The sequence below is a fragment of the Cucurbita pepo genome, chromosome LG04 (assembly GCF_002806865.2).
Source record: "Cucurbita pepo subsp. pepo cultivar mu-cu-16 chromosome LG04, ASM280686v2, whole genome shotgun sequence".
In the NCBI taxonomy this organism is placed as follows: domain Eukaryota; kingdom Viridiplantae; phylum Streptophyta; class Magnoliopsida; order Cucurbitales; family Cucurbitaceae; genus Cucurbita; species Cucurbita pepo.
The window spans coordinates 3,241,280-3,255,595 of record NC_036641.1 but is presented as its reverse complement, the minus strand read 5'-3'; the positions used below and the strand labels follow the sequence as shown (position 1 = coordinate 3,255,595).

Here is a 14,316-nt window from a genome sequence, read left to right as displayed (position 1 = left end):
TGAACCTTGTAAGTAATATGTAGATGAGTCAACATTTTAGTCGAGAACTTTTGTTGATATAAACTAGAGTTGAACGTAGTTTAGTGATTAAGATATTCACATGCAAATTTTCCGCCGTATTTGTGACAACATTCTTAGAACAGACATAAGTATAGCTTAGCCCCATCTTACAAATTTTCTTAAAATTTAGGAAGGAATTTGAAGAACATTGTGTACTATGTTCATGTTCTAGGATTTGAGTTACTCCAATACAGCCTCCAAAACTTTCTGTGCTACTACATGAAAACACATTTAGCCTTTCATTTTAAGGCTTTATCTCCAATGTCCCATCACCAAAACAATCCTTCAATCAACCATAATCCGTCTCGTACTACAACAATTTATTCATCAGTTCGCTCCCTCGCCTCGTTCAATCACTTCGTTCTGGATGGATAATTCATCTGAAACTTTCTGTGCTGCTACTCCAATGTTCTTGGAGACTGCTCGATTAGTTCTTCGGTGTATCTAGGTGATTCTCTTTCTGCTTCAGCAACATCGATGTCTTTCGAGGTCTTCTAAACCAGAGAAACATAGACCATACTGTTCTCAACAGACCCCCATTTGCAAAATGGGGAAGGAATATGCGTCCCCAATATGGGTAGTATGGGCCAGGCAGTTTAATGAGTGTGAAGAACAAAGCAATTGTGATTAAATGCCATGGTACTTCAAGATCCTGAATCATAAAAAGGCAAAAGGAAATTCACAAGAAATGTTCAGTAGAATTCACAGGAAACTAGAATTCAATCAAGATCTTTATACAGCTCTTTATATTGTATTTCTACTGAAGAACAAGATCTAGAGTGTGTTTCAAATGAAAAATGAGCAACAGGAAGACTACTAAACTGTGTTCAAACATTCCCAGCTAACCGAATTTCGAAAATGATCGTTCAAAATGAAGAATACAACAAATACGACTAAGAACATCGAGTTCTTTAAACAGCTCTTTATATTGTATTTCTACTCTAGGACAAGCTCAGGAGTGTGTTTCAAATAAAAATGAGCAACAGGAAGACGACTAATCTGTGTTCAAACATTCCCAGCTAACCGAATTTCGAAAATGATCGTTCAAAATGAAGAATACTACAAAGACAACTAAGAACATCAAGGAGTTCTAAAAGACAGCTAAGAACATCAAGGAGTTCTTTAAACAGCTCTTTGTATTGTATTTCTACTTAAGGATAAGCTCAGGAGTGTGTTTCAAAATAAAAATGAGCAACAGGAAGACTACTGAACTGTGTTCAAACATTCCCAGCTAACATTATTTCAAAAATTATCGTTTGAAACGAGTGTTAAAAGAACAATAAGAAAAGTGACAAGCGAACACGTAAAAAGAAACGACAAAGTGCTAAATCAGACAATTGATGTTTTTTTCAACTAACGTAAGATTAACATTCAACAGCATGATTAAAGCAACATACTTCAAGGGCGATATAAAAGCAGAGCTAAAATGGAGGATATGAGACCAATGCTTTGTCAATAAACTATCATTATGATTCATTCAACTAACGTCTCACACGTAATGGAACGATGATGCTGAAACCTTACCTTAAGAATTGGAGATAGACTCAAAGCTGTCTGTCTCATGACCTCAGCAACAGAGAAGCCAATTATTAATGGAAATGGGACGATAAGAAGCTTCTTTTCATGGGCGCAGTAGGACATCTCGCTGAGAGATGTGACGACAAGCAATGGTACGCTCAAGTATTTGATAACCGACAAGATGAGATCAGCAATAAGCTGGATGAAGTTATTCAATGCTTCATTCCAAGGGAAGCACTTCACTGGCTCTGGTGAGTTGTCCCAAAGTTTTTTTACCCTGACTTTCAAACTATCCCAACTCGCCCTCCCTGGATCATCTGATTGTCCTGCACTCATATTCATTGCACAAGAGACCATAGATCTAGCATTCTGAATTCTTTTATGTGGTTTTAAACTCACTACGTGGCTGCATTCCGGTGATCGAAGCTACAATAAGAACAAAAATCGTACATTATAAATTTGGATAGAACGACTAAGTCGAAAGAATAGGAATTATAAAAAAGAAAAGGAAACAGTGTAAGCAATTGGCATCAAGTTCGTTCAACAATGAATAGAAAATTCATTAAAACAAAAATGAAAATCCATCACACAAATGTGATGGATATCATTTCCATTCTTCATTGACTAAAGCACCGCCGCATCCACAAAACTTAGTTGAAAAGCTACAGTAAATTTAATCATTACACATATTCTCAATCATCTAACTCACGCATTCAAGCCTCAACTTGGATATTATTCAAGTCATGAAGTTCAATGCATAGTCCTTTTTTTGTTTAAAGTTCATCATGCGTGGGTGAGAGGATTCAAACCTCTGACATTTTGATTGAACATATATTAACAGCATAGACTATTAGTATGGAATAAAGAGGAACTACCATGGTAGTAGTTTGAACTCATAGCCCTACTTTATGATTACATTCAATAAAACACCCAAAATTTTAAGCCAACAAGCTGGCATAAATTTAATCATTTTCTAAATTTGAACATGAATATGTAGAGAATTGTCATAAAGATTTGGTTCATGAATAATTTTGGTACATTTCTCACTTCTATTCATGAATCTATTGGATTCATTTGGTTCATCTTCGATATTGGTACATGAATCATCTTGATTCATGTATGACCATTAGTGTTGCTTCGATTCATGCATGAGAATTAGTATTGCTATGCGTATATAAAGGTTTTTCTAGCATTGTTATGAGATGTGGAGTCATTGCCATTTTGTATTTGCCTAGAGGCAATCAAGAAGAACTTTGTAAGTGAGACTTCGTAGTGTGAGAGTGTGAAAGATACATTTGTAAACACTTTGATTATAGTAATTGCCTACCATCCGTGGATGTAGGAGAATTTCTTCTCTCCGAACCACGTAAATCATTGTGTCTCTTTGTTCATTTATGTTCGTGTGTGTGAAAGTGCAATTGATCTTGTTTCCGCTTATGTTACAACAATATACACCCCGAGATAACTACAGTCTTGCATACTCTTCCCTCTTAAATAGCTCCTCGCTTCTTTCAATGCTATGAGAGGCTAAAACAGATAAGTTTATACCCATACCCATTAATGTAGAGGCATTCAGCCATCACAGCAACAGAATTTACCATCAAATAGCATGTTCCAATTAATCAACATCACCCACAAATTCACAGGATGGTAGTTCCACCAATTTAACCAACATGATTTTCCAATTACCAACAAATTTCATCCACATTGAGAAACAAAACAAATGCATTCTCAAAAGCTAGAAACCGAGCGCCCAAAATCCCACCCATTAACTCAGCCTTATACTTCAAAAAGAGAAATAGAAGAAAGGGTGATCGAACTTACTCTGGGCGCTAGAAGAACAGGGGCGTGAAGGGCCATTTTAGCGGAAATTTGAAGGTGGGTCGCCATGGATGGGCGTCAATTGAAGCTGTTAAGGGACGAAACACAGTTTTGGAAGAAGGGTTTGTTCACGGATACACCATAACCCAAAAGAAACCTGAAAATTTGTGAGAGGAACAAGCTCGAACTCGAAGCGAAACGAAAACCTGAATCGGATAAAAGGGTTTAAGATGGCGGGACCGAAATCCGCTGCCGGTTCCCCATGGTAACAGTGGTGTAGCCCTTACAAACTTTATATTACAATTATTCTATTTATTTTATAGTGCCACCCTCCATTTACACGACTCTATACAATGGTATGATATTGTCCACTTTGAACACAAGCTTAGGTGGATTTGATTTGGGCTTATCAGAAGGCCTCACATCAATGGAGATAGTATTCCTTAATTATAAACTCATGATCATTCCCTAAATTAGTCGACGTGGAACTTTCATCATCCAACGTGGTTAATGTGATATTTCACACTTTTTTTTCTCTCTACGATGAAAATTTTCACTAGATTTCTCCATCTCTATTCACTTAAAAGATTTTTTTTCAAGATGTTCTTGTAAGTCTTGACCTTATGTTCGAGTCATAGATTGGAGAATTTGTAAAATAATAGAATATTCAACATCGTAGAGGAGATGGAGTAAAAAGATGCAAAACTCGCAAAAACTTTTGTGACACGTGCGTAAAGGAGTGGTACATGAATGAACCAAGATCACATTCGAACGAGAGCGATCCAAAAGTGATATGAACCAAGAGACATCAATCATACAATATGCTTCAATGAAGATGTGAAGAAAATATTGTTGAAATCATCAAAAGATATTTCAATTCATGCCACATTGAAGAAGAATGAAGTTTCATGTGATAAATCTTGGGTGGATTACAATTTAGAGTTATTATATTTCATTAATGTAGTTTAAGAGTTTTTATTTACTCTAGGTTACAATTACATAATGGCTAATTATGGTCATTAAGTATGAATGTTACAACTCTGGAATGCCTTAGTTTCATTTTGAGGCTATATAAAGCCATGTATGTTGTATTTGTAGGCAGACTTGGAAAATATAGTAAAATAAGCATTTGTACTTTTCTTTAGCCAATGGCTAAGTTTCTTTGCAATTCTACGTAGTTTAGGTTGTATGTAGAATCATTCAAGCTAGACATGATCGATCTTGCTTGTGAAGTGATTCGAATCTCAAACAAGTGTTTGAGATATTTGATCAACAAGAATCATTGAAGCTAGACATGATCGATCTTGCTTCTGGAGTGATTCAAATCACAATCAAATGTTCTTGCCTTGAGATATTCGATCAACAAGGTAATCTGAATCTTATTCCCCTTGTAGTTGATTCCTTATCTTATCAAAAAGTTTAAAGGAAATGAAAATTATTACCTATACCAACAATATATACCTTTCTTTTCCGTGGTTCAATCATATGAATTTCATGGTTAAGCGTTTCTTGCTTGGAGCAATTCTATGTTGGGTGACCTCCTATGGAATGCATGTGAGTAAGGATAAAACATATTGGAAGAACTCGTATTGGGTTAACTTATCGGGATTTGAAATCGAGCGCTGATCACATGTTACCTGCCTACTCGTGCGCTGCTCGCCTGTGATTATGCATGCGTGGACGTGTGCGTGAGATTGCCCCCATCATGTGAGGGCGCATGGTCGCTTTTCACTCGTTTTGCTGTTTCTCATTATGGTTTCAATACTTACCTAAATTCTACTTGATCTAAGGCCTATGAGTGAGCTTTCGAGAAATTTGGAGCATTCTACTAGCATAAAAGCGAACTCAAGAAGACACATGACAACCAAGTAGATATATTGATTCTAGGCAAGTAATACTTATAGGAATCACTTGGAAATGTATGCATGCTAGTAAAACCAACTCTAGAAGAATAGACTCAATATGATTAGAGCTTAGAGAGATCAGATAAGCATGAGAATAGTCACACATGTTGAGTGAACCAAGTTAAGATTAGGGTGCTATAGCTAGAGCGGTATACAAGTTTACCTAAGATAGTACGTTTCCAGCATACCATGCACCCTAGGATTCTAAGCGACGATCAGAGGTTTAAACCTAGGAACACCCAAGAATGGTTTAATTTGAGGAGTTAGCCCTAAACAGCCTAGAAACGAGAGACGAGATTTAAATCGCCTAGACACCTCTAAGAACGTAGTAAATCTTCATGACATCCAAGAATGACAAATGTAGTTCTCTAGACTAATAGTAATAGGTAGTGTCAACATAACTTCACTTTCCTTTCTACTCTGGTACTAGTACCGTCAAGCCAGGCCTAGGCCAGTTAGGGTTGCTTAATCGACAGTTCAATTGGATTATCCTGCACAACAAATCCATCCTGAGAGGGGATGTAGGATTATAGAGGTAATCTTAGTAGTTGGCAAGCACACGGAGTCACTCCCCCAACCTTGGGTGACCATATGCAAGGTTGACCATATGATTATGTAGGAAGGGTTTGCCAACTAACCTCCCATGGATAACATGAAGGCTAGCATACACCATTTTTTTTGCCATCAGAGAGAGAATTTTACAAGGTAGCGGCTCGACCCAGGATACCGGTTACACATTGCTTAGGCAAAGCAAGCTACCCTAAGTCTAAGAATAGAAAATAAGTTCGCGATAGAGATGAGATTTGTTGCCCAAAAGACCGGCGACGCCAGAAATGGGTGAACCACCTCCCCCGTACCCAAAGTGGGTTCATGAGCAGCTAAAGTACTTATCCAAACTTCGAGGTACCCAGATGCTCAGATAGTAGTAGAGGCTTGGCTCAAAATTCCTAAAGTCTGGAGTAAAGCCGGTAGATGTCTACTAGGTTAAGGATGCAACGAGAGTCGTGTGGTCAGAGGGGGTCATTTCAGAGCATTAATCCACATTTGTAATTGAGTCCCAAACCTATTTTCCCATTTGTAATAAATTTGAACAACATCGTCTTGTAATTTGATTCATTTTATGTTTAATTGTGTTGTTGTTTGTTTTTATTTCGATTTAAATTTTATCAGATTTTTATTTTTATTTTTATTTTATTTTTTTGAACTTTGTCTTTTAGGTCACGATTTGAGATTTGAAGTCTAAAAAATCGAGTCGTGACAAAAGCAGTCGAATTTTAGGTCTTGTAAACTTTTCTTAGGATAGAGAGTCGTACACCTCTGTGCTCAACTTGACGACACGTCTCGCTGCAACTAGGTATGCAACCTAATCCTACTTAATAGTATATGATATGTTGTAAGACTTTTATGCATTTGTTGTATGTTTTGAGTTACGTGATATAGATTTTTAGTTATGGTATCGTCCTTGGGCGGTAAAGAGTAAACATTAACCCTATAAGACGATACTAGATTTTGAGTTATAGTGTTTAGAGACGGTGAGAAAGTTGAAAGGGGTCATGAGATAGCACACTAACCTTAGGAAGTTAGAGAGCTGACATTGCAGAGTGCGAGATATCCAACCTATGGATTTTGGCACGAGGTACTGCCCTGTATAAGATTAGGTACTTATGCCCTAGCCTCTTGTGACCATAACCCTAGATGCCAAGCATGCCTCTATGTAGATCACGTAGTAGGCTAGAAAGTATAGTTCACTTCGGTAATGGCGACCACCAAAGAAATTAAAAATCCCACAAGAGCGCGAAAGGCATGTTATGCCATTTAAGGCTAGAAAGTATAGTTCACTTAGGTAATGGTGATCACCTAAGAGATGACAATTTGATATAGACTTTAAAGGAGAGGTCTAAGCCCAGTAATAGTACATGGTTATTAGGATTACGTGACCACTCACATTCTAAGTTGTCATTACGATTGGACAAGTATACTTACAAAGTCAAGAACGTGGAACCGTCAGGGTAAACCAGTAAACCTTGGACTTGAGGGAAACAAAAAAAGGATCAAACTATGGTCACACCTTCACCGTCTAGGGAGATGACTTCAAAGTGAACAATATCATACTATTACGGAGAGTCGGGTTTGTCTCCCTAAACTTAATCGTGCCAATAGATTGGTAAATCCTCAAATATCGAACAAAGAACTCCAAAAGAAAAAAGAAGTCAAACATATTAATTTACATCCTCTCTCAAATTCTATTTGAAAAATGTTATTAAAAATAAATTTAAATCTTGAATTTAAAAATCGTTTAGGTATTAGAAGACTTCCATTATTTATTAATTGAGCTTGAAAATGCCAACTCTTGCTTTTATTTATTTATTTTTATTATAAAAAAAAAAAAAAAGGAAAACCAAGGCTCTCTCACCCCATGCATTGGAGCATGCCTCCTACTACTTCTTGTTTTTTTTTTCTAAAAAAAAATATATATTAAATTCCTTTGCATTTGGATAAGAACAAAGATTTTTTAATTCATCACGTTCCTGTAGTTTGAAGGAAAATTCCTTTGTTTAAACATAGTCGTGTAAAAATGTAATCAAGAATATAAATAAAATTTCATATTGACTGAAAAGAGACAATATCTTTATTGATATCAGACATTTTGAATGAAGTTAATAGAAAAATCCATGAGAACGATACAAATATCATACTAGTGTAGAGAATTGTCGTTCTTATTAATTTAAAATAAAAATAAATATTTTATAAATCTCTAAACTTTAAATTTTAAATATCATTTTATACGAGTAAATCATAGATGCAATAATTAAATTATATATCTAATAAGACCTTAAAATCAACCTATTTAAAGAAGTTTTTAGAAAATTAAGTTAAATTTTGAAAAGAATTAAATGCTATTTTTTTCGTCTTCAATTAAAAAAAAAAAAAAAAAAAAAGGAAGTCTACGTGTGGATAGTAATTATTGACTTAATATTTTAAAATAATAAAGAAAAAATCAAATGAACCATAATTTTTAAAATTAAATTTGACTTTTTATCTCTTTTCAAATTTCAATAATATCCATTCATTTTAATAAAAATAATAAAAACAAATTTTGAAGTTAAAAAAAAAAAAAAAAAAAAAAAAAGATATTAGTTAGAATAATGTATTATAAAAAATAAAAAATGCATGAAAATTATTATTAAAAAAAGAAAGAAAAATTTGGATGTTTATACATTTTCAATCTAAACCAGAAATATTTATTATTAAAAACCATTTTATTTCGAGAGAGATATGGAGAGAGAGAGAGAGAGAGATTGGGATAAGGAGAGAGAAAGGGCGGTGTCTCTTGGAATGCTCCAAAAGCCAAATTAGCCTCCAAACATGTGAATAATTGTCCCTTCGTCTTAACCCAAAAATAAAATAAAAATAAATAAAAATAAATCTTTTTTTATTTTATTTTATTTTATTTTATTTATTAGTTAATTAAATAAACAACCATAAAGTGTTACATAAAATAACACATGATTTTAAGACATATATTTTAAAAATGAAATACATTTATTTATTTTTGAATAATTAAATATTTAAAAACATAATAATATTAAGAGGAGGACCCTCCATTTTCCACGACTATAAATATAGAGAGAAAAGAGTTGAGGCATAGAAGAAATTAGAGAACAGAGCGACGCGGAAAATTGACGGAAACAAAAAAAGAGAAAAAAAAAAAAAAAAAAAAGCTTCAAAATGGCGATTCAGAGATTCGAACTCTACTTGGAGCTGCTGAGATTGGCCATCAATTTCGTCGTCGTCGTTGCTGAATCCGTCGGCGAGGTAATCCACCAGGTTTCTCAGCCGCCGCAACGGCCGACGACGACGACCTCTCGGACTCCGATTCCGTTCGTCGGTTTTTACCCTTGAAACCATCTGGCGGCGGCGATGTGGGGATTTTTTTAAGAAATTAAAGGGAGTTTTTGTATTGATTTATTTTTTTGGAAAATAATTCCAATTGTAATTTTGATGGAATTTGTTGGGTTTATCGTCTTTGAGACCGACAATAATTGAGTAACATGAACTCCTGCCCATACGATCTCCAATGGATAATATGTTTTTTTTTTTTTTTTTTTTTTTTCCTNTTCTCTTGATTTGCCTAACCACCGTTTCGAATTAGATTTTGGGATGATTCGGATTTAACTGAAGCTCATCTCAAGTTACTATATTTCTAGAGTTAACTAAGAAAGACACTGTGTTAGGTCTAATCTAATGAACTTAATATTACTCGAGATTCTTCTCCTCAAATTCTAATTTTACATTAGAATCATGGGTTTTGGAACACAATTCTTTTTCTTTAGGTCGATATGGGTTTATCTCAAAAAAGACGCGGAATAGTGTGAATTAAACTGACATGTGTATCACGATTCTATTAGGTTAAATTAACCGAGAGAATAAATGTTTTTTTTTTTTAATTTTTTGAACTACAATGTTGTTACAAAAAATAATAATAATACTAATAGGAACAATAAATAAATAAATGATGCATGTTATAGAAAATAAAAAATTGTCAATATTATATTTTAAAAAATAACATTTTTTCTTATTGGTCCATTTTCATGTAGCCAAAGTTGACCCATATTGACTACTAAATTGTTTTGGGAGGAATGAATTTATGAAAAATATTATAATAGTCTAACTCTTATCTTAGCTAAAAACAGTTTTGTGTGTGACTTAGGTGTGGGGTGTCATGGTCGTACTTGTTCAAGACGTGTTGTCTGTGGCTGCGTGTCGGATGTCCCAGTTATGTTTGTCCAGAACGTGTTGTCCTAGACAATATGCTCGTTTCAAACCCTTTTTTACTTGCTTTCATGTATACATAGGTCTTTACTATTCATGTCATGTCAATACAGAAGGTATGATTATTCACCAAAATTATGTCTACACCCACTCGTGGTGAAATGTCTCAGAATGTAATATAAGGGGATGTGAGTAGCCGTCAATTTTTCATACCCGAATTATATGCTATCAAGTTGTGGTTGTTGCTTATTTTCTTTTAACCTATAACAGTACTTTCTTAAAAACACTTTCTCTCAAATGTGACTGAGGCTTGATCATACGTTCAAATTTTCTACAACTCACGATTTTCATACAATTACCTTGTTTGCTGGGTTAGAACAAGTGCCGCACAATCACTGTCCCATTGCTATAAGAGAGCAATTGTGACACCGTGCAACAATTACCTATTCCTAAGATCAGTAAACTACCTATTGCATCGTGTTTTTCAAGCGAAAATAGTAAACTGGTTGTTCAATGCTTTCCTTAGGTGAGAACAGTAAACTGCCTGTTGCATCGCCTTTTCTGATGGAAATAGTATACTGCCTGCTCACACCCCTTCTTGGGTAGAACAATATAAGGTCACGGCTCCCCACTAAGCATAACCAAAGTTACCCCAAGAATATACCCTCTATGACTCATGTGATTCGCAATTGATGACAATTAAACTCTGTGTATCAAGTAGCCCTAACCTCTCTAGGCTAGTTCACAAATAGAGATTGTGCCCTAATTGTCTGACAAGATACCAGATCAACCCAATGGTCTCTGGACTCCAAAACTAGGTCCTAGGACCATAATAACGTAGAACAACAATTCATGATCTAACATTACCATAATGTGCATTCAAAAGTATACAACATCATCCAATAGTAATACTGGGTAGAAACGAGTTCCCATACCCTAAATCATACATTAATAAAATGTGAACATGCATATAACATACTCAACATGCTCAAATTGCCTGTGATTTCTCCTATTCAAGTAGTTCTTTCGTTGCCAAATTGCGTGAGATCTACGCTTTTTTGAATTCATTGATTGTATTCGGGATCACTTTTTACGACCTTCTCAAAGCTAACTTTTTCTCAAAATTCTTGGGTATGTCCCAAATTGAGTATATTTTCTAGAATATAGAAAATTATTATGGGAACCACTCTAAAACTAGGTGAATCGGTCTAAACAGTGAGCAAAAGTCTAGAAAATCTAGAGGGGATGACGTGGCCAATTCTGAAGTTGTCAGGTCATCTTCGTTTTCCTATTAATCTAGTGTCTATTTCAACTCGATTTCTTCACAAATGTTTTACTCCTATGCACCATGGATCTTTTGAGACAACTTTCAACTAATTTTGTTAAAACACCACCAAAAGATGTTGAGCCAGAGTAGCTTGCTCGATACTAGTTCACCTATAAAATCCAACTCCAAGTTGCTCTTCGTTTGGAGCTCCTCCCGACTTCTTCAACAACTTTTTTCATTAACTTTTCTTGAGGCTAATGACATAAGACCCATATCATAATTCAACTTAGGGAGAACAAGTTTCGTGGATTAGTTTTTGTAGTTTAAAAAATCTATTTCTTCACCAGATCGGTAGATCTTCTTCTTCTAAACCTAAGGAGACTAAAATCAAGTTTTGACGTGGTGTATAGAAGAGGCATTTCAAGAATAACGGAGTAATCATATCCATAATCTAATCTTCGATTAGTCAAATTCGGTCAAAGTAGTGATGTAGTTGGGGTTATGTTCTTTTAAACAAAATCAATCCCGAAAAATTCCCTTATAATTATTAATTAATGACTTAGTAATTATTTCCAAAAACCATCATTTTTATACCCCAAAATATCAGTTTACGTCTTATGAGCTAGCTTCCAAATTACTCTTAAGTATTGTGTGGGCTTAATTTCCAATTTGGTTAACTATGGAGCCATTTTCCCAAATTTACAACTTTTGGGTCATTTTTACAAGTTTCTACTTTTTAAGGTTATCTTTGTCAATTTTGTTTATTATAAGGGTATTTTTTGCAAATTGAATTTCATGTGACTTAAATTTCCAATTTACTTTTTTAGGGTCATTTTTTCAAAAATACCATTTTAGGGTTACTTTTTCAATTTATACATATTAATGATTTATCTTAAATTTTACCTTTTAACCCTCTTTCATTCGTGACATCCTTTGTACATAAATCGGGTGTTACACTTAACCGGTAAGAAAATGCAAACCAAAGTTAAATTTATTGAGATAGTAAAATTTTGTTACAATTTAATCACAATTTTTAAAAAAATTAAAATTCGTTTTAAAACGATGATCGTGACAATAAAGTAAAAAATGTACTTCAGTTCTACTTTGATTCTTAACTATTTTCAATGATCCTAATGTCAAGATTTATGAAAAATCACGTTTTGAGTCATTTTTGTCAAGAATGCTCGACTCATCAACGTCTTGAACTTGCTAAATCAGAAGATTAAGAACGTTTTTTTTAGATTTTCTCTCTTTTCTTTTATTTTTTCTTCTTTATTTTTTCTCTCTTTTAAGTTACAAAATATACACTAGTCAGTTTTCCAATTTAAAAAAAAAAAACATAAATGACGAAAATGTCCCTTAGGCTAACATTCCATGAAGCTTCACAGATTGCAATAAAGTTGACCGCCGCCTTTTTTTGTTTGACAATTTCTTATTATCCAAAGCACCAAAGTTGACCTTTGCATGCTTAGCTATGGCGACTCATTCCTTTCTCTTCTCAACTGTATAAATAACACCCTTCCCATCTTCATCTCTCAAAATCACCTTTCTTCCATCCTTTTCTTTTTAATATCTCAAACTCAAACTCTTTCTTCTCTCCCGATTACAAATGGCGATGCCCCGAGTAGTTGCTTTCGTGTTGTTGCTGCTCTTGCTTTTGGGGATAGCTTGTGACGCCCAACTTTCCTCTACTTTCTACGATCAAACTTGTCCTACTGCCCTCACTACTATTAGAACGGTTATTAGACAAGCAGTTTCTCAAGAGCGTCGAATGGCCGCCTCTCTCATTCGCCTACATTTTCATGACTGCTTCGTTCAAGGTTGTGATGCATCCATATTGCTCGATGATACACCCTCTATGATAGGCGAACAAAACGCAGCGCCTAATAGAAACTCTGCAAGAGGATATGGAGTGATACACAAAGCTAAGACTGAAGTTGAGAAGTCATGTCCTGGTGTTGTATCTTGTGCAGATATCCTTGCTGTGGCCGCAAGAGATGCTTCTTTTTCTGTAAGTATTTTTTTTCTAATTACCCATGCAAGTTGATTCTATATATGGTGACATTTTTCTAATACTATTTATATCAAAATGCAGGTCGGTGGTCCATCTTGGACGGTAAAGCTTGGGAGAAGAGATTCTACTACTGCAAGCAAAACTCTAGCCGAAAGCGAGCTTCCACACTTTCAAGAAAGCCTTGATAGACTTATCTCAATTTTCTCAAACAAAGGGCTTAGTGCAAGAGATATGGTAGCACTTTCAGGTAACTAAATCTCGTATATTTGTATTTGTAATTTTTGTTAGTAAATATTATATTTATTAAACGTATATATTTTAATTTTATTGCAGGTTCTCACACCATAGGACAAGCTCAATGCTTTCTTTTCCGCAACAGGATCCATAACCAAACTAATATTGACACGGGATTTGCTAGCACTCGTCGTAGAACTTGCCCCACATCTGGAGGGGACGAAAAATTAGCACCACTTGATTTAGTCACACCAAATTCTTTTGACAATAACTACTTCAAGAATCTTATACAAAGGAAGGGACTGCTTGAAACAGATCAAGTACTCTTTAACGGAGGATCGACTGACAGTATTGTCACAGAGTACAGTAGGAATCCAACGGCATTCAAATCTGACTTTGCAACTGCAATGATTAAAATGGGAGACATTGAACCTCTCACTGGTTTAGAAGGGCAAATAAGAAATATTTGTGGTGCAGTCAACTAATTAATAACTTCGGTATACTATATGAAAAAAGAATTTATTCATTTGTTATGTAATTAATAATTGTGTTCCATTGTATTCTATTTCATATTTTATTTGGTCTCGGGTCATTCTTCCAAGTGTAATAATGTTCTTAATAACGATTTTAATGGTAAGAAACATATTCTTGTCTCTCGCAATAAATTTTATAAGCACTGTGGATTTGAATAATTTGCAAAAAAAAAAAAAATAAAAAAAAAAAAA

At 34.6% G+C, this 14,316-nt stretch overlaps 2 protein-coding genes across 2 annotated transcripts; one reads left to right on the top strand and one right to left on the bottom strand.

Annotated features, from left to right (window-relative positions):
• Positions 1-66: 66 nt before the first annotated feature.
• Positions 67-3,618, bottom strand: LOC111792778. The gene is made up of 3 exons (XM_023674361.1): positions 3,403-3,618; positions 1,585-2,004; positions 67-712 (listed from the first exon to the last, which is right to left on the bottom strand). The coding sequence occupies exons 1-3, from the start codon at positions 3,466-3,468 to the stop codon at positions 488-490; spliced, it is 711 nt and encodes a 236-aa protein (XP_023530129.1). The 5' UTR covers positions 3,469-3,618; the 3' UTR covers positions 67-487.
• A 9,322-nt stretch (positions 3,619-12,940) lies between these two features.
• LOC111792768 (lignin-forming anionic peroxidase-like) lies at positions 12,941-14,076 on the top strand. Its single transcript, XM_023674350.1, has 3 exons — positions 12,941-13,354; positions 13,439-13,604; positions 13,691-14,076. The coding sequence occupies exons 1-3, from the start codon at positions 12,953-12,955 to the stop codon at positions 14,074-14,076; spliced, it is 954 nt and encodes a 317-aa protein (XP_023530118.1). The 5' UTR covers positions 12,941-12,952.
• Positions 14,077-14,316: the final 240 nt, after the last annotated feature.